General features: G+C 40.0%; 1 protein-coding gene across 1 annotated transcript in view; it reads right to left on the bottom strand.

The window, feature by feature from the left end:
* Window positions 1–18580, bottom strand: part of LOC117488378 (probable G-protein coupled receptor 158) — an 85808-nt gene extending 67228 nt beyond the window's left edge. The window contains exons 1-2 of the mRNA XM_034137228.1: window positions 17463–18580; window positions 7052–7157 (exon numbers count right to left, since the gene is read on the bottom strand). Coding sequence (XP_033993119.1) covers window positions 7052–7157; window positions 17463–18310 — 954 coding nt within the window. The 5' untranslated portion in view covers window positions 18311–18580. The remainder of the gene's footprint in view (window positions 1–7051; window positions 7158–17462) is intronic.
* Window positions 18581–18806: the final 226 nt, after the last annotated feature.

The raw sequence follows: 18806 nt of genomic DNA, 5'->3' as shown, positions 1-18806 counted from the left end.
AGGAAATAGAACAAAAGGACAAATGACAGGGGGAAGAAAGAAACAAGACATTGAACATTTCACGTCTTTAATTAAAGTCACAATCTGAATTTTATGGCAAACTGCTTGTATTTCAACATTTTTATTATCATCTAAGCCATTATTTTACAGCTTGTTCTTTAAATATATTTGCTATAGATTGATTTCATTTTGAAGATTATGAAAGCCCTTTTATCACTTCCCCTTCTGAAACAGTGCTTTGATTCTCACCTCTCTTTGATTAAAGTGACAGTCTAGAGATATTACAGAAGCTCCAACACCATCAGCAAACTGTCAACGCTCATGATGGAAACCTTTTTGCCTCACTGGAGCTACTTTTTTATTTTGTATATGTTTTTTACCATGCTAGCAGCTTGTCTCTATGAATAGTAATGATGCTTTGCTGGTTGGCCCACCACTTCGGTTAAGACTGAAATGTCTCGACAATACTCACAGAAATATTTGGCCCTAATTTAGAGGATTTATGTATTTCAATTGCATATAAAATGTCCATCCATTTGGATAACATAGTTCTTACATAAATTGACTAATAAACTCTATGCATTGCAAATACATAATAACTATGTCTACAACCTTATTATCAATACATCCAATGTGTTTCAAATACATTAGAACTAGGCTTATGTATTTGATATAAATAAAGCCTATGCATTTTAAATTCATAAGATCCAGGTATGTATATAAAATAAATATAGCTTAATTGGTGCATTAATTTAATAATGCATAAAATGTATAATTTTTTTTGTAATAATCTACTTTCATAATACATAACCACATTCCCCACACTAACAGCACTAACAAAAAATGTGTCATGCCACCTTGTTTCACATTTTAATGCATCAAGAAATCACAGTACACACCCACAAAAAGTGGAGTACACGTTACTATAGTAACTCATTTTATGCATTATTAAATTAATGCACCAAATAAGCTATATTTATTTTATATGCATAAGCCTGGTTCTAATGTATTTGAAACACATTGGATGTATTGATAATAAGGTTGTAGACATAGTTATTATGTATTTGCAATGCATAGAGTTTATTAGTCAATTTATGTAAGAACTATGTTATCCAAATGGATGGAAATGTTATATGCAATTGAAATACCTAAATCCTCTATATTAGGCCAAATATTTCTGTGAGTGAACTATTGGATAAATTGTCGTTAACTTTGTTGCAGACGCTCATCATCCTCAGAGGGTGCATCATATTGACTTGGATGATTCCAGGCACCTGTTACTTGTGTATTGCCAACAATTTAATGGAATGCCATGAAATCCAGCATAGTCAATGATACCAAACAATCACGTGAGCATGTTTGCATCGTTATTTGGACTTTGTTAAAATGCAAATGTTAACCGTTCACACCAAGCCCTGCTGCTAGCATGTTGCTTTTGTGTTTCTATGGGGAGAGCAGTGCCGCCCGACTAGGCAGAATCACTTCTTCGGCGCACCACTTAAAATTGTCGCCGAGTGCTGCACTCTCAGTACAAATTATTTCTTCTGCTGACCTTTAGACACTAAACCAATCAGATGACAGCTCTACAGTATGTAGCAGCACAAGCTAGCAGAGGAGATAACCATAGAAACATAACTGGCTGTTATTTACGGCAAAACTCTGGGCCCAACCTCGCGGTGAGCAAAGAGCAAATCACTTATCATGTGAATGCTGCTTCAAGCGTGAGGAATTCTAAAGCTTGTGAATAAATCACAAAGGGCAACTTTAACAAAACTAAACTAAAATGTACGTTTCCACCTCTAGATTTCGATCCAATCCAGAATTGAATAGGATGCTCTTTTGCCAATGCTTCACCCTTTTACCCTTTTAATTAAATTGCCACAAGTAGTTTTACCATAATCCTTCTGACAGTCTAACAAACCAAGCCAAAAACACAACCCCTGCAAAGGCAGTTCAAGCTTTAGCTCAGAGCTTTTGTCAGCATTTTGTGAACTCCTTGAATGTACCAGACATTCATTCCCAAGCAAAAGTCCCAAACTCAAATTTAAATGATCGTCAGATGGACAAGATTGATGACATTGTTAGAAACGGATGGATTTTCATGGTCTATACTTGTCGCCTCTAACAAAACATTTGTAATGACTGAATATAATTTGAAAGTTCTATACAATGTTTTTCTTAGATCCTGCATCAATTCCTGCATATGAAACAGAGACAAACAACACTGCTGATTCAAGATGGCACTGAATCATTGACTGCCGTTTGGTCAAATATGGTGTGTGAGGGAGAATCATCAGAGGAGGAGTGTAAATGAGTGGTAAGCGCCGTAATGATCCCCCTTTCATGTTTCATATTCACGTTTAAGAACATGAGCCGTTTGAAAACAGATTTGCACTGAGAGGAGGAGGAAAAACCTATGCATAAACATTAATGTACCTAATTGGAAGCAAATGATGCTCTTCAACACAAACACAGGAGACACCCGCATAATTCAAAGCATTTCCATGAAAGCAGTCTTAGATAGGACATGCTGGGATGGCCTTGGTAACTAAGAGGCTGTTTATGCCCAGCACTGTGATGATGATAGAAAAACACCACTCACACCATCTGCACATACACAAATCTGAACAGAAGAAGTATAACGCTAATCAGCACCAGTGAGATTTTACCAGCCTTTTAAAGGTCACCTATTATGCAAAATCCACTATTTCATGTCTTTTTTACATGTGTCCCCTCTGTGTAAAGAGATTCTGAAAGTTTCAAGAAAAAAAGATTCGCTCTCTTTTTTGTCCTGATCCATTTATATAAAATCCTGTCTGATAATGAGCTGATCAGATTTTGGCAACTTCATGATGTCATAACGATTTTTTGGCTTGTGTAACCAATAGCCAATAACCAACCAAGGTAACCCCCCACCATTGTGTTCTTTTTAACCAAATATCTCTCAGAGGGGCGTGGGGAGTGGCTCCTTATTTTCATCTTAAAGAGCAACTTGCAGGTTAGAGACCCCAGTGAATAAATGTGTATAGGAAAATGATGTATACACTAGATTTTCACAAAGATATACAGAAATATACACTACAGTGACATCTGGCGTCATTTTTGTAAGACATTTTTACTTCCGCATAAAAAAAGACCACCCACGTGTGACATCACATCAGGGAGACCGGCCGGTCTAACGTATGAATAAACATGGTTCACAATGCTAGTTTTGACACAGAAGAGGTTGAAAATGTATATTTGTATGCATATGACGGACCACAACCTTATAATTATGAGCCTGCTAGGCGTCCAAGAGACCAGGAGCAGCCAAGGATTAGAATAAATAACTGCCATCGGAGAGAAATGGTGCTGTGGTGTGAGGAGAACCAGTGGAGAACTGGGCAGCTGTCTTGGTGAGTGACCGGCGTTAGCTACAGTTAATGTTAGCTAACGTCGGTCACATCACAACATTGTAAAGTTAGCTATCATATATCAGGCTATAACTAAAGTAGTATTGATAATATAGTAACGTTACTGGCAGGACTGTTGATACTGATCCATAACAGAAACTAATGCGCAAGTATCAGCCGTATCTCGCGTTACCTAATGCAACTCCACACTACGTCTTACGGCCCGTCCACACGGCGGCGTGCGTTGAAGCTTCAACGCTTCTGCCCATTCACTTTAAATGGGGTGACGTCACGCTTTGCCGAACTGCATTGTGGTTCCGTTGCTTCGCTTTGCTTTTCCTGTTAGGGAAACTGTGGACTCGATGTCCTGACAGGCTGGAGTTTGTGCAACCTGCACAAACACAATAGCTCACCATGATTAAAAATGGTGAATGCAATGTAAAATTACCGAAAAAATACCAGCTCACTAAATCACAACCGCTCAAACCAACTACCAACTACTACCGTGAAATTGGGCAGAGACTTTTTTAATTGTAATTTTCAGGCAAGGTTAAGCATAAATGTAGTAAAAAAAAAAAACCTGCAAGTTGCTCTTTAAGTAACAGACACAGAATCAGCACTTTTGAAACAGGGCTGAAACAGAGGGGTTTATGGGATGCTACAATGGTTGATCTGTTTGGTGTTTCAAGCCAAACACTTCAGAGACATGTTTTGTATATAACTCAAAACTATAATATATTGATGAAAAAGAGTATTATAGGGGACCTCTAAAGTATAGAACAGGGGTGTCAAACTCAAGGCCCGGGGGCCAAATCCGGCCCGCAACTTCATTTGATGTGGCCCCACAAGAGCTTGCAAAGAATATAATATGTTTATTATACGGTTACATGCCGCTTTACAGAAGCACATTGCCCATAAACTACATGTCCCACAATGCATCTCAAATTAGACTTTTTTCTCCGAATTTGACTTTTTCTTTCAAAATGTTTTTTTTTTTTCAAGATTTCACTTTTTTTTTTTTTTTTTTTTCAGAATTTGGCTTTTCTTTTTTAATCATTTTGTGACATGCGCACTGAAGATACTTGCAATTGTTTGCCCTAGACTTCTGCTTTTAGACGTAGTTAATTACGAAGTTATTACCCTATCCGATAATAAACCAATGCAGAGGCAATAATGTTATATAATACATTATTTTATATATATTAAATATTTATATATTTATTCTTATATAGTCTTATAGATAAAACTGTCCCTTTGAGTGCAACCATGATGCTAATGTAGCCCGGTTGAAATTGAGTTTGACACCCCTGGTATAGAACAATGCAGAGGAAACAGACAAACAGATCAAGACGGACATGAGGCAGAACGTGTTTCCTCTGTAGTTTACCCCCAAATGAAAGAAGGAAAAAGTGGGGAGGCACACAGACAAAGAGCATGGTCAATTATTCACCGCATCTTGCTGCAATCCATTACACTGCATTTATTATACATCATATGGCCAGTGACATACCACGCAAGCCTGAGCAGCTACTGCTGTAGAAAGAGAGGCATCCTGCAATACATCAAATAAAACTAACGCATTGGCACTGACATGAGCGAGGCAGCGAGCGAACAGCCAGGCCCACACACTGACAAAACACACACACACACACACACACACACACACACACACACACCACACACACACACACGAACACACACACATACACACACACACACACCACACACACACACTCACACACACACACACACACACACACACACACACACACATACACACACACACACACACACACACACACACCACATACACACACACACACACACACACACACACACATACACACACACACACACACACACACACACACACTCACACACACACACACACACACACACACATACACACACACACACACACACACACACACATACACACACACACACACACACATATGCACACAGCAGAGAGAAGCTCTAATAGATACAAACATGATATATTGCTGCTGCCAGTTCCATCACAGCAGTCACACAGGTAAGAGCTCTATACCACGGAGAAGACAGTCACACACACATATCACCATCATCAACCCTCATGATCACAGACAAGCACATTCACTGAGGTCTACAGACACTGCACTACTAGGGCTTTGGTTTTAAAACACAATGTACCATGCAATGAAAGGAAGAATCCTTGTATTGCCATGTTAGCAAGAGCTATGATTCTCAGCTCTCACCTAATAATATAATAGAGTGGTGCAGTAATAAGTTCTAAAACTCTGAAATGGCATTTTACCACATCGGTTCCCTTGTCTCGAAGTCAATAAGTAATTGAACGTGTTTGTGTTTAGAAGCCTGAAATCAGGTCTCTGGTTAACACAAGCTCACAAGATTTTATTATTTTGTTGTATGAAAAGATATGTCAGTGATTAACCCAATTGTGATTGTCCAAATAAACATTTTCTATGTGTCATAAAAACAGCGGTTGCTAAGAAGTGACTAAATGATATACTCAGTTTTCCTTGTCAGTTATAGTCTGTGATGTGACAGTTTTTGTTTTTGTGTTGAATATTAAGTATGGTGCATGTCGTAGACAGTGTCACCAATGTCTGTTACTGCACTAAAAAGACAGTTAAAAAAAAAAAAAATTATTTATTTATTTCTACAGGTAGAAAAGTGTTTATTAATCCAGCTTGAACCAACATTTTGTGGGTTAATGTGGGGTCCGTCTGATTTATTTTGGGCGCGATCATAGCTCTAGTGTTATTGGTTCTATCCATAGTGTCTTTCGGTTTGTTTTGTATTTCCACCACTTATATCCAAACTAAAGTATCTCTAAAAAATATTGAATGGCTTTCTGTTAAATTGTATATGATCATTTGTACCCAGAGGACAAAGCCTACAGATACTGATCAGAGCTCTAACGCTAGCCTTGGGGTCTATCTATAGGATTACTAGTATTGTTTTTTTTGCAATTCCAACCTTTTGTTCCAGAGTGAAATATCTCTTCAACTAATGAATGGCTTTCCGTAACATTTTGTATGATCATTCATGGTACCTAGAGGATTAAGCCTCAAGATACTGATGCCCGAAAAGGTTTTGAAAAATCATTCCCAACCTCCCTACAGTGTACCTGCTAGCCTCGTTTTAGCACCGTCATAGTGAGCATGTTAACATACTTCAGTTAGCATTTAGCTCAAAGCAGCGCAGTGCCAGCTAAAATAAATGTAAATGTATGTTAAGAACTATCTTTTGAACGTTTATCATTGTGGCTGAGTGAAATATTTTTTGTTCACTTAGCTAATGCTCTCAAACTTTTGAAGAGTCTTATAGTAAGTAAGCCAGTCGAGTTCACTTTATGATGGAGCATGGTATTGAGAGTAGTCTAAATGGTGATAAATGCCTCTTTCAAACCTTTCTCTTAGATATGTATCAACTGTTTTCACTTGATTCACATTTGATTGAATTTGTGCAAAGCGTTTGGTTGCATTCTTAAGAAAATAATATTCAGAATGAAGGGTGTATGTGTAAAGGATGTAGTGAAGTGAAATCCCTTTACCTCCTTTATGACAAATGAGAATGAGAAGACAGACAAGTGAAGTGACATGGGAGCATTTGCTGTTATTGCAGATTGAACGAAAAATGTTATCCAAACTCACTTCCATACTGGTGAGATTACAGCGGTGAGTCCCAGCAAACCAGCCACTGTTGGAGCACTGGTCAATGTCCACGTCCTGCAGGTTCACATCCACACGAACCACACCCCTGCCAGAGAGAAGAAGGGGAAATAGGAATGAATGTTGAGTGAAGTTAGCAGAAATCCTGAGAGGGAAATCACGAGAGAAAACTGTGCGAACAGAGCAATCACAGAGAAGGTTGAGAGAGAGAGCGGCGAGATAAATAGATGGATGTGATAAGGAGACGGAATTAAATCGAGGGCGGGGGGTGTGAAGTAAAAATTGAAGATGCAGATAGATTGGGATAAATGATAAGAAAAAAGTGAAGAAAATACACTTCATTAGAATATGAGAACAGTGAAATTAAAGGGGAAGGAAGGATAAGGATACGATAAAACATGAGGGACATCAATGTAGAAATTAGACATTGGGAAAAAGGAAAAGAGAAGTGGAAACGTGACAAAATAATACGAGGTTAGGCAAATTGGTGCGAGGCAGGAGGAAGGGGAGGCAGAGAAGGCCAGAGTGAAATAGAGGAAAATTAAAAAGAACAGGAAGAGTGATGCTCAAGGGAAGTAAGGTCAACAGTGGAGGAAGGGAGGACGGCAGGGTGGTAACAGAGAGGAATTAATGAAATAGATTGGAAGTGGGAAAGAAATGAACTGAAGACTGTTAAGAGCAAGTTGTTAGAGCTCTTCAACCTAGACCAGGCATGGGCAAACTAAGGCCCGCGGGCCATATACGGCCCGTTGGGCTTTTTAATCCAGCCCGCCGAATATTGGTACAAAATTGTCCAAATTATATTAAAGACCGCAATCATTTGCCTTTTTCCTGCAATACCCGGCATTTCAGTTGATCCCACTAGATGGCGCACTCTAGACACAATTGACCTTTGCTGGAGTCGGCAACCTGGCAAGATCTAAGAACCAAATACGTCACGCTTACATTGGAGGGGGTCGAGATTAACCTGAGCAATAACAGTTCATGGCTAGTACACTACAGCGAATACAAATTGTAACAAGCAGTAGCGCTGAGAAAAGGGACTAGAACGCAACCACACACTTATAAAAAACACTTATATAAAGTCAGGCAACACTAACCAGCTTAGTGTGATTCTGTTTATTTTGTGTAGAAAACGGTTTTTGCCTCAATATGATAGCAACAAGTAGTCAAGATAGTCTGATTAGCTTCGGTTGCTATGCTAACATCACCTGTAGAATGCCAGAGAAACTTTCATAACAGCGTTGTGATGCCAAACAGCGTTCGGCACATTCACTGATGGGGATGGGGGATATGTATCAGCTGCTTATGTGACAGTCGGACAGTGAATACTTTACAGCGGCCGCTGCCTTGAGTTAACAGTAGAATAAACTCCGGTGCACGAGCAGCACTGCAGCGGGCGATAATGCAGCTGAACCACATTAATAAACAATGCTCCACGGCACTCTGGAGAAAGGTATAAGGTTGCAGAAGTAGTTCTTTCATTTAATCTGGCTTCGTATGATTAAAAACGACCCGACGCAGTCCTCTATTGATGTTGCTGTGAGCGGTGTTGCGGAGAAAATCAGCGACGTAAAACGCTGTGTGGGTCATAAGAAGGCACGTAAACGGTTACGTCATGACGCAAACGATGACGCAATGACGCAATAATTCACCTTTGAACCTAATTCACCTTTGAACCTGCATCTGTAACAATGAGTGGACCAAGAAAAGAAAAGTCGACAATGAGTGCCGAGTGTTTAATGAGGAGTGGACAGCTAAATATTTTTTCACCAATCTGTTACTGGCCTGGCCCGTCTGTTAAATGGTGAGAAGCCTGGCGGCAGAGTTCTGGACGTATTGGAGCCTGTCCAGGGTTTTGCTGGGAACCCCGGACAGGACTCCATTGCAGTCCAGACGGGATGTGATGCCTTAAAAGGTCCATTTAATTCTAAATGCTAACATCAGTACCAATTTTGCAGAAGATTACGTTTCATGTAATCTTGGCCAGCTAAAGAGCCAGATATGTTACTCCTTGATACTCGTTAATCATGATAATGTTGGAAAAAATAACAGAAACCCTTTTCTTATGAACAAATACAATTCATCAACACCGGGGACTGCAGCCTCCAAAAGGAACATTTTTAACTAAAACTGAATATCATAACATAATGAGGCGAGGATTTATTGCAAGGCTGTTGAATAAGACTGCATTAGTTTAAGCGAGGTGAACGGAATACACTGGCAACTGAGTGCAATTCCCCAAAACAGCAGGGCGATGTCTTTTAGAGCGAACATAAAGTAAAGGGTGCAGTTATTGGAAACTATTTTCAGCCACAGATTTATACACATTTGATGTGTATTCTCTCATTATTCATAATAATGAGGCAACATGTTACATACACAGTGCAACAGTGTGACTCATAAATGTGTTTTTAATAGTTTTCGGAAGACAATGGAGTGCTATCTCAAAGTAAGACATTTATAAGGCAACACTTTTTAGAAGAATCACCTTATTTGTCTGTTTTCATGGGACTTATTAGGAGAATAAAATGTATATTACCCAAAATATATTGAAAAGGAATTGATTAAGTTCAATACAAGAATATCAGTGGCCATGCAGATAGTTCTGATAGTAGCTTCCCTTGTTTTGTGTTTCAATACCAACCTGTAAAGACAGTTATTACACATGCAGTGTGTTCAGCAACACTGGAGCTCTGTGGTGTTTTCCCACCAAAGGTGAGAAAGATTGTCGACTCTCTCTTTGCTTGCAGAGCCAAGCATCTCTGCGGGATAATACTATGGTTCAATACATGGAGGCTGCTGGCCTGTGCAGCAGAGAGCCACCACTGATCCCCACTGTGAAGAGAATATGTTTATATACTGTTTGGGGATGTGACTGCAATACAGCATGAGAGGAAAACATCCTGAGACTTAAACAAGTGAGGCCAAGTTCACTCCAGCTGTTGCCTTCCAGCTTCTAGAGCTAAGTCTGGCTCTCTTACCATAGATAGGCTACTCTCACATAAGATCTGTGTCTGAATTTGGATACTTGCTTTAGTACACTGCCATGTTATGCACTGTAAAGACACTGCAGTGTGTGAATATTAACTGTAAAGGGTTGTCGGAAATTCTACATGGCTGCTTTGCCTTCACCGTTATAGTTAGTTTAGTTTATTTGTTTAGTTGTCAGGGACCATGTACAAAAAGAACATCAATCTCAAAGAGATAAAATGCTTTGCAACAGATTATAGCAGTTTGCTAATTTCCAGCTGTAGTCCATGGGCAGGTCAGCACAAAATACAGTACATACAATTAGCAAAAATGAATATACTTCACATAAAATGTACATTTCTATCTTCATAATTAAAAAAACTAGATATACTAATTCATTTAAATAAAATAATAAACACGATACAAAACGCAGAAAGCTAAACTAATATGTGCATGATTGTTTATTTCAATCCATGTCTTGATCTGGCCTGAAAACCAGGAGAAATCAGCATTAGCTTTTAGTTTGTTGGGAATATTGTTCCATTCTTTTATTGCTCTGTACGAGAAAGAGGATTGACCAACTGCAGATCCTCTTTTAGGGATTCTGCACTGCGTTGATGATCACAGTTTTTAGCTAGCTAGTGACAATCGTTTGCGGTACTAAATCCTTACACACTGCTTAATTAACCCTATAACATTAACAGTGTTTTTTTTACATCATTATATTGGTCCATTACTTAAATGGTGAAAAAAATAAACATGTAGAACTATTTCACACACACTATTTCATCAGCTGTGTGGAAGCAAGCTCTTGTATCGCCCCTCTTGAAAGCTGGTGATCCCACTGAGTTGAATAACTATCGTCCTATCTCAAATCTTTCTGTGTTATCAAAGATTCTTGAGTCCCTAGTTTCTACTCAGCTAAAACTTTTTTTAAATTCACACAACATCCTTAACCCTATGCAATCTGGATTCAGATCAAAGCACAGTACTGTGACTGCCAGTCTGAAAGTCTTAGACGATATTAAGGCTGCTTTGGATAAGAAATATTTGTGTGTTGCATTGTTTATTGACCTAGCCAAAGCATTTGAAACTGTAGATCATCACATTCTGTCTAATGTTATGTTGATGTCTCGTTTAGGTCATAACGCCATTTTCTGCTTTCAAAGTTATCTAACCGACCGTACTCAATGTGTCAGGTTGGGTAGTACTGTCTCTGAGCCTGTCACCTTGGAGAAGGGAGTTCCACAGGGCTCTATTTTGGGGCCCTTGCTCTTTTTATTATATGTAAACAATATTTGTAATCAGATGCAATTTTCTACCTATCATATGTATGCTGATGACACTATTGTATACTCTTGTGCTCCTTCTCTGGATATGGCCGTTTCCAATTTAAAAACTGATTTTATCACGCTACGCAGGGGTGCCCAATACGTCGATCGCGATCGACCAGTCGATCATGAAGGTAGTGTGGGTAGATCGCATGGCATTTAAAAAAATAAATAAATAAAAGCAACCATCCTTACTATGGCATTTGCCACTTGATTGACGTACAGGTAAGCCAGTCTGAGATCTCATATTTTCTAACATGCAGTTCACCACGCATGCGTGGTCAACCGCGCCAGCTGCAAATCACCGGAGAGCTGATTACCTAGTTAGCCTTCCAATTTATCCAATTCTACTAAAGAAAGGGTATAAGGTATCCCCACATGACTTTGGGCAGGGGCGGCCCTGTAGGTAGATCACTTTGACTTGGTCATTTTAAAAGTAGCTCAAGCTGAAAAAGTGTGGGCACCCCTGCGCTACAGCATGCGTTTATTGATTCGAAACTGCTATTGAACAGTAAGAAAACCAAAGCAATGCTCTTTGCTACCAAGTCAGCGTCCTCTTGCCTTTCCATTGACACCCTTGATGGCGTCTCAGTTGAGTTTGTCGATACATACAAATATTTGGGCTTTTGGTTGGACAGAAATCTAAACTTTAAAAACCACATTGAAGTTCTAACTAAGAAATTGAAATTCACTCTTGGCTTCCTTTACAGACTTAAATGTTGTTTTTCAACTTCTTCCCGTAAAAGGTTGGTCTCTGGCTTAGTCCTGTCCCAGCTGGACTACGGTGATACCATTTATAGATTTGCCTGTCCCACTGTTTTGGCCAAACTTGACCCACTCTACCATGCTGCACTGCGATATATATCAAATGCACCCTATAGGACTCATCATTGCAAACTGTATAGCCTAACTGGATGGTCCTCACTTAGTATGCGTAGGATGCAGCATTGGTTTTTATTAATGTATAAAGCCATTTTAGGTAAGCTTCCATTGTATATATGTGCCAGATTTGCTCCAGTTTGTGACTCTTACAACCTCAGATCCAGTGCCTGGATACGGTTCCAGGTACCTGCTGTGCGGACTGAGGCTGGACAAATTAGTCTTTTTCATTATGATCCTTGGTCTTGGAATGACCTTCAATCAAGCCTCAGACTGATGGCAATTGTCCCTATAGCCTGTTTTAAATGGGCTATAGGGACAGCTGCTCTTGCAGTAATAAGTAGTGTACCTTTCTTACTGTCCTAATGTGCACAATGTAGTGACTGCTTTTCGTTTTTTTTTTGTTTACTTAGTTGTGTTCTCTGTATTTTATATGCCTGTGTTATGTGTTATGTGTAACGTTGCTGCCTTCTTGGTCAGGTCAGCATTGTAAATGAGATTTTATCTCAATGCTTTTTATCTGGTTAAATAAAGGTTAAATTAAAAAGTTATACAAACTGAACTGCAGTTTGTGTTCAGTATGATTTAATACTTATGCACTCAAAACAGCAAGGGTAAGTACAAAAGTACACAAATTGAGACACAGCAAAAGTCTTGGATTTATTCTCTCCCATTCATTTCCTCCAACATCGTACAGGCTGAACGTTCTCTGCCTCTCTGCTCTGAGGTTTGGTGGCTGGTGACACCTTGACTTCTATCTGCCTGCTGGGAAGTGGAACAAACAAGCATGGCGAGAGGCTTCGGCCAACAGCTCCCCGCTAGTACACAAACAAAAAAGAAAGATAGGGAGGCTTTGAGTGACAGAACCTGTGTGTGTGTGTGTGTGTGTGTGTGTGTGTGTGTGTGTGTGTGTGTGTGTGTGTGTGTGTGTGTGTGTGTGTGTGTGTGTGTGTGTGTGTGTGTGTGTGTGTGTGTGTGTGTGTGTGTGTGTGTGTGCGTGCGTGTGTGTGTGTGTGTGTGTGCTTTTTTGACGTCTCAACATTATTTTGGTATTTCTTTTATCTACAGATGTCAGAATGGTACTTGTTGGACATTTAAAGCTTCAAACCTGTAGCCTGACAGATGGACAGAAAGGATCCCAGTTCTACGGAGTGTAAACCGTCTCCTGCTGTGTCTCAAGGCAGCCTCTCTCGCCCTCCTCATGATTCTGAGAGTAATTTGAATCCAATACATTTTGATTTGTTTTACATAAACTAATAGCCTCTGTTGCACTGGCCACGAACTGAGTTTTAATTAAGTCAATGTCCACGTTTGAAGGACAGTGGGAAAAGGAGAAGACGATAAGAGGTTGCCTTGAGGTAGGAAGTAGACATGGGGACTCCAATATCTACACTAGATTATGCTACTCTGCTCAGAGCCAAGCAGCTTTCTATTTTTAGAAATGTCATCATGGGAATGAGATGAGTGGAAGAAGTCACCGAATAAGTTGCAGACCACAACTCACGTTAAAAGAAGTAAAGTGCGGAGGAGTTCCATAGGGTTAGGGAATCATTAGACACAGTGGGATAATTTCTACCTTGTAGTGTTGTCTCGAAATGCACGTTATTGTGCACTCACCGGAAGTGATAATTGTCGCTGCTTTCTAGCTAGCGACAATCGTTTTGTGGTACCAAATGATGAGAGACTGCTCGATTAACCATATAAAAAAGAACAGTGTTTTTTTTCCGGCAACCACATAGTGGGACATTACTTAAATAGTGGAAACAAAACACTATACCTTTTTAATTTGATAGTGCTGCGTTGACCAGAGAAACCACAATCGCGGCTGGTCACTTAACTTCCATTTCTAGCCAAGATGGCGATTGCTGAGTGTGAAAAGTGTCCAGCATTCCATACTCAACTTTCTGTTTGTTCCTTTCTTAGCTTCCTCTGCTTAAATCATAACAGTTTCTGACATAGTAAAAGACACTTAAAGTCCACTTACTACATTTTCTTTTACAGTTTTCAAACATATAACATGGTCTTTGTTAGCAGACGCAATTATCTCGCCTGTTTCGGATATAACTCAGTTCGCAAGCTCAGTAGATGTTATGATTTCATCCGTATCATTTTCAGTACTTTTCTCATGTGTTGCTTTTAATGAAGGAATGAGTGCTCTGGAAAAAAATTGTTATTTCACCTTGAATTTGTTTGTTTAAGGCTACTGTTTTAAATGAACACATTTGTTTGTTTTTTTAAAGCATTCCAATCAACACAGACTAAAAGTCTGCAAACTGCTATAGATTAATTCATGACAGCTGCAATTGCTCATCAACGGATCTTCAAACATGATAACTGAACAGACAAAACAAAATACAAACCATGAGGTATGACTGAGAGCCTCAGAACAAACCTTTTTTTGTCTATGATGAAAAAGTACAGCTTTGTGCTCAGCTGCCAGTGAAAGAGTGTTTTACAGAAAGCAGTGTTCAGGAATGTGTCACGCATAACCCACTTTTCTTCTTCTAGCTCAAAATCACATTCACTTGTAAAAAGTGACAATTATTTAAATGTTCACACAAAGGCTGTCTTGGCTGAGATTGAATAGTGTATTGATTCATTATGAATTAATTCACTGAATTAATTTATGAAACGTTACATCAACAGATACTAAGGGTGACTGACACAAGCAGCTCTTCACATAAATCTCTCAATTATTAACCCGTTTTGCGTTTTGCCCAAAGACTATGTAGTATGGTCGGGGAATTTCATTTGTACTGATTGGTCAAAATGTCTTTAAATCTGGTATTTTTTTAAATAATCTAACAGCACAATCTTTAGGTTTTAAATGAAAATGCACACGTTATCAATATTCAAGATCAGATTTTGGATTATAAAACTTGCAATAATTGTGTATTTTAAATGTCCTAGACATACAATTGAAATTGGTCACTATTTAGACCAAATTCCTTCAGAGTTGTGCTATGGGAAGCTCAGTGAAAATGTGAAAGACTCTAAAAGTTCCATATTTCATTTGCAGGCTCAAATGGATCAACCCTTCTCACAAGTGCATGTTTATGGCTTCAGACAGGCAATATGTCATTTTTGAATAGAAACAGGGCATCACAGCCAGAAATATTTGAGCTGTGGAGTGGGCAAGGGGATAGCTTCCTAAAAAAGAATAAAAAGTAGGTCACAAAAAAAAAGTTTCTACCTCCATTGTAACTGAATTACAATTCCTGAAACTGTCCAAAGCAGCATTTGGCCACATCATAAGCTCTTAAAGCCAAAGGTGACTGTTCCTGGACCGCTTGGGAAGTAACGGGTTACATTAAACTGGATAATAACCATTTTACAAAGGTAATTATATTCTCTTACAGTTACAGAAAAAAAAACGTAATCAGGTTACAGTTGTAAAAAATATTAATAGCAGGATTACACTGTTACTAAAAAAGAGCATATTGCGTTTGTTGTAAAAGGAGCAGATTGTATTTCTTCTTTGTAAACTGTACTGTTCTGTACGTTCATAAAATCGTGTGTGTGAGCCAAACTCTACACAGTATGTATTAAACTAAAACGGACCATGCTCTGTCAATTCAGAGGGTTTTCCAGTATGTGCTCGTGTTTTTCATTATTGGTGTATATGCTACTGCCTGAATATGCTTAATGAAAGCCAGCTTTTACTATAAATAAGATCTCTGAGCAGAGGACACATTTTTGATCATAAATATGGTTTATTTTGTTCAACAGAAGCCTGAGTGTTACATAGTGATGACACTATGTCCCGGAAGTAAACAAAGGATCCCAATGGACCCCACTCTGTAGGGAACTTTGGGATTTTAGCTTTTGCAGACCATTTACTACAGGAAAGGGAAAACCCTAAAAAGGCCTCTTTAAAGTGACCCTCCCAACCCTGTTCCTGGAGCAGGTAGTGATGCAGCACTTTGCTCAGGGACACGTCAGCAGCGTGGAGGCCTGCCAACCTGAGGGCCCAAATCATGAGCATACAGTCACGCTGCTGCCTCTAAATCACCAAGGAACATTTCTGTGTCATCCACACAAAATGTCACCAGTAAAGGCTTTTCTTGAGACGGAACAAGATTTGTTTTTCTTTCCTCAACATGCACTAAATGTGTCATACTGTACATCTAGACATTTCCAGGGTTTAGTGAGATTATTAATACCTTCATATTGATGATGTTTCATTGTTTATTCATGATTTAATCAATCAGTTCTAGCCTTAAAACATCAGATCTTTGAGTGATTGAATGAATAAAAAAGGCCACATGTATGGATCCCATCACCAACAGTGTTCATTTCAAAGGCTGCAGCAGGAGAGGCGCACAGCTGTGCTTTGACAGGCGAGCATACTAAGGTCTGTGTCTGTGAAGCCTCTTTTACACCATCTGCCTCTGAATCCAGGCTGCCTGTCATCAGGATCCATATTTACATTCCGCCTCATGGAGCATTATTGTCAATCAAAAGTGTACTTAACTCTTGTTGGCTTTTAATTCAATGTTTTATGCATATTTGTGGGAAACTTTATTCCACACTGAAAAAACTGAAATGTTAATTCAATGTATTAGGTCAACAGATGTCACATAACTGTATTAGGTTAGTTGAAAGCAATAATAATACGTTTAAATGAAAAAGATTAGGATCAACTTAATATTATTGCTTTCAGCTAACCTAATACAGTTATGTGATATCTGTTGACATAATACATTTCATCCACTTTTCAGTGCATATCTGTCAATATGCATTACATTTACACACGTCGCTGGCACTATATCTCTGTTTGTTGCATATTCTTTTAATACTTCAAACAGATAACATTTTCACGGACCATTTTGCAAATTTTTGCACAAAACTGCAAGTATTGCCAATTTAATTCCTATATATATTAATATGTTTAAATTTTAGTTTTCAATTACATTTGTATCATTATTTACCTGCATGCAGTTTTCATAATAACTCATACTTATTTTACGTAACTTTACTTTTTTTCCCTTTCTTTTTCTGTTTCTATTTCTATATTTCTGGGTTTTTTTTTATTCCCTTTTATTTTCTTGAAAATTCTAACTTATATTTAGTTTATTTTTTAGATATATGTCTGACGAAAAATGATGATGGAAATATATTAGTAAGTAAAAGTACTCTTAATGAGTAGTAAAATACAAATATCACTTAATGGCCTCTAATTCAAGGAGTAGATCCAGCTCTGCTCTCACCTGAACTCGGGTGCAGAGTTGCTCTTCAGTCCGTAGAAGCCAGCAGACAGGGTGAGCAGCCAATAAGGCACAAACGCCCCATGCTCACACTCCAGGTACGGTGCCGACCATTTGATCTGGTTTTTGTCCAGAAGGTAACTTCCACTCTTGGACTCCTGGACCCTCCTGTGCATGTGCGATCTCCTCCCGTCCCTAAACTCATTAAACCACTCGGACTCGGGGTTCCTGCTCCTCAGCTGCTGGTGCGCAGAGGCGGACAAGTCTTGCAGCACCACCTCCTTCTCGGTCCTGGTGGCTTGGAGGAAAACCTGGGGACCGGGCGTGGGTGCATCCGCGTGGAATGTCACCACAGCCCTGTGGATTTTGGGATCCCCCTCGAGGATGCTCTGAACCAGCGCGTGGTACCAGTGGATGTCCCTGCGCGCCGTTTGCTCCCGGGACCTGTTGGCCTGCAGGATAATGTTCAGGAAGTTTGTGGCGTGCGCGACCGTGTCCAGGATGCTGTGCAGGGAGTAATGGGAGGCGACATGCAGGCCGCCCCGCAGGCTGCTTAGCTCGTACCTCCGGGAGCAGTTGACGTGCTTCAGCGCGGAGGAGTCCCCGGTGTGCAGGAACGCGGTTACCACCCTGGGCAGGTCCTCCTCGATCTTGTGCGCCACCACCGTGCGCTCCGTGGCCGGTAGCGGGTAGTAGGTCGGGTGTTGAGGAGGCTCCCTGTTGATGTTCTGGGTGCTGAATACCGGGGGGTTCTTCTCCTCTTTGTCACTATCCGACCACTCCACATAGCCGTAGTTGGATCCCAGAACCAGCGCAGTTTGCAGGAGCAGAGGGACCACCAGCAGAGCCATGTCGCTCCGTTTTTACAGAGAAGAAACCGCTTGGCAAAAAGTGGCGAGCATAACCAAATCTCTCCTTTCTTCTGCTGCTTCACAGGGGGAGAAACACTACACAGCAGAATATCTCCTGGCATTCAGATACATGATGCCACTTCTCATCCTGAGCATCTTCTGTCCGCGGAAACACACTTTCCCTCTCTTCTTCTTCTGATCCAAAGCTACTAACTGGTTAAATAACAACAACAATGACTCCTCTTCAGCAATCTGCAATCCATTCATATGAAGCGACGCTGTCACCGCGCGCCTCCTTCTTTACTCCTTCACCGAGAGATCCATGTGAGAGGATGACGAGGAACGAAACAAATTGTACTTGAAGTTCCGTCCCTCCCAATAAATCCCTAATAGGCCATAGGTGTCGCCCACCGGTGCGTGCGGTTGTTTCTCTCCGCCTGTCTGTCGGAGGGGGGCGGGGCGTGGGGGAGACGGGAGACGGGAGCTGTCCGGTGCT

Source organism: Trematomus bernacchii, unplaced genomic scaffold (genome assembly GCF_902827165.1).
Source record: "Trematomus bernacchii unplaced genomic scaffold, fTreBer1.1, whole genome shotgun sequence".
In the NCBI taxonomy this organism is placed as follows: Eukaryota; Metazoa; Chordata; class Actinopteri; order Perciformes; family Nototheniidae; genus Trematomus; species Trematomus bernacchii.
The sequence above is the reverse complement of the archived record's forward strand: the minus strand, read 5'-3'. Positions and strand labels throughout refer to the sequence as shown.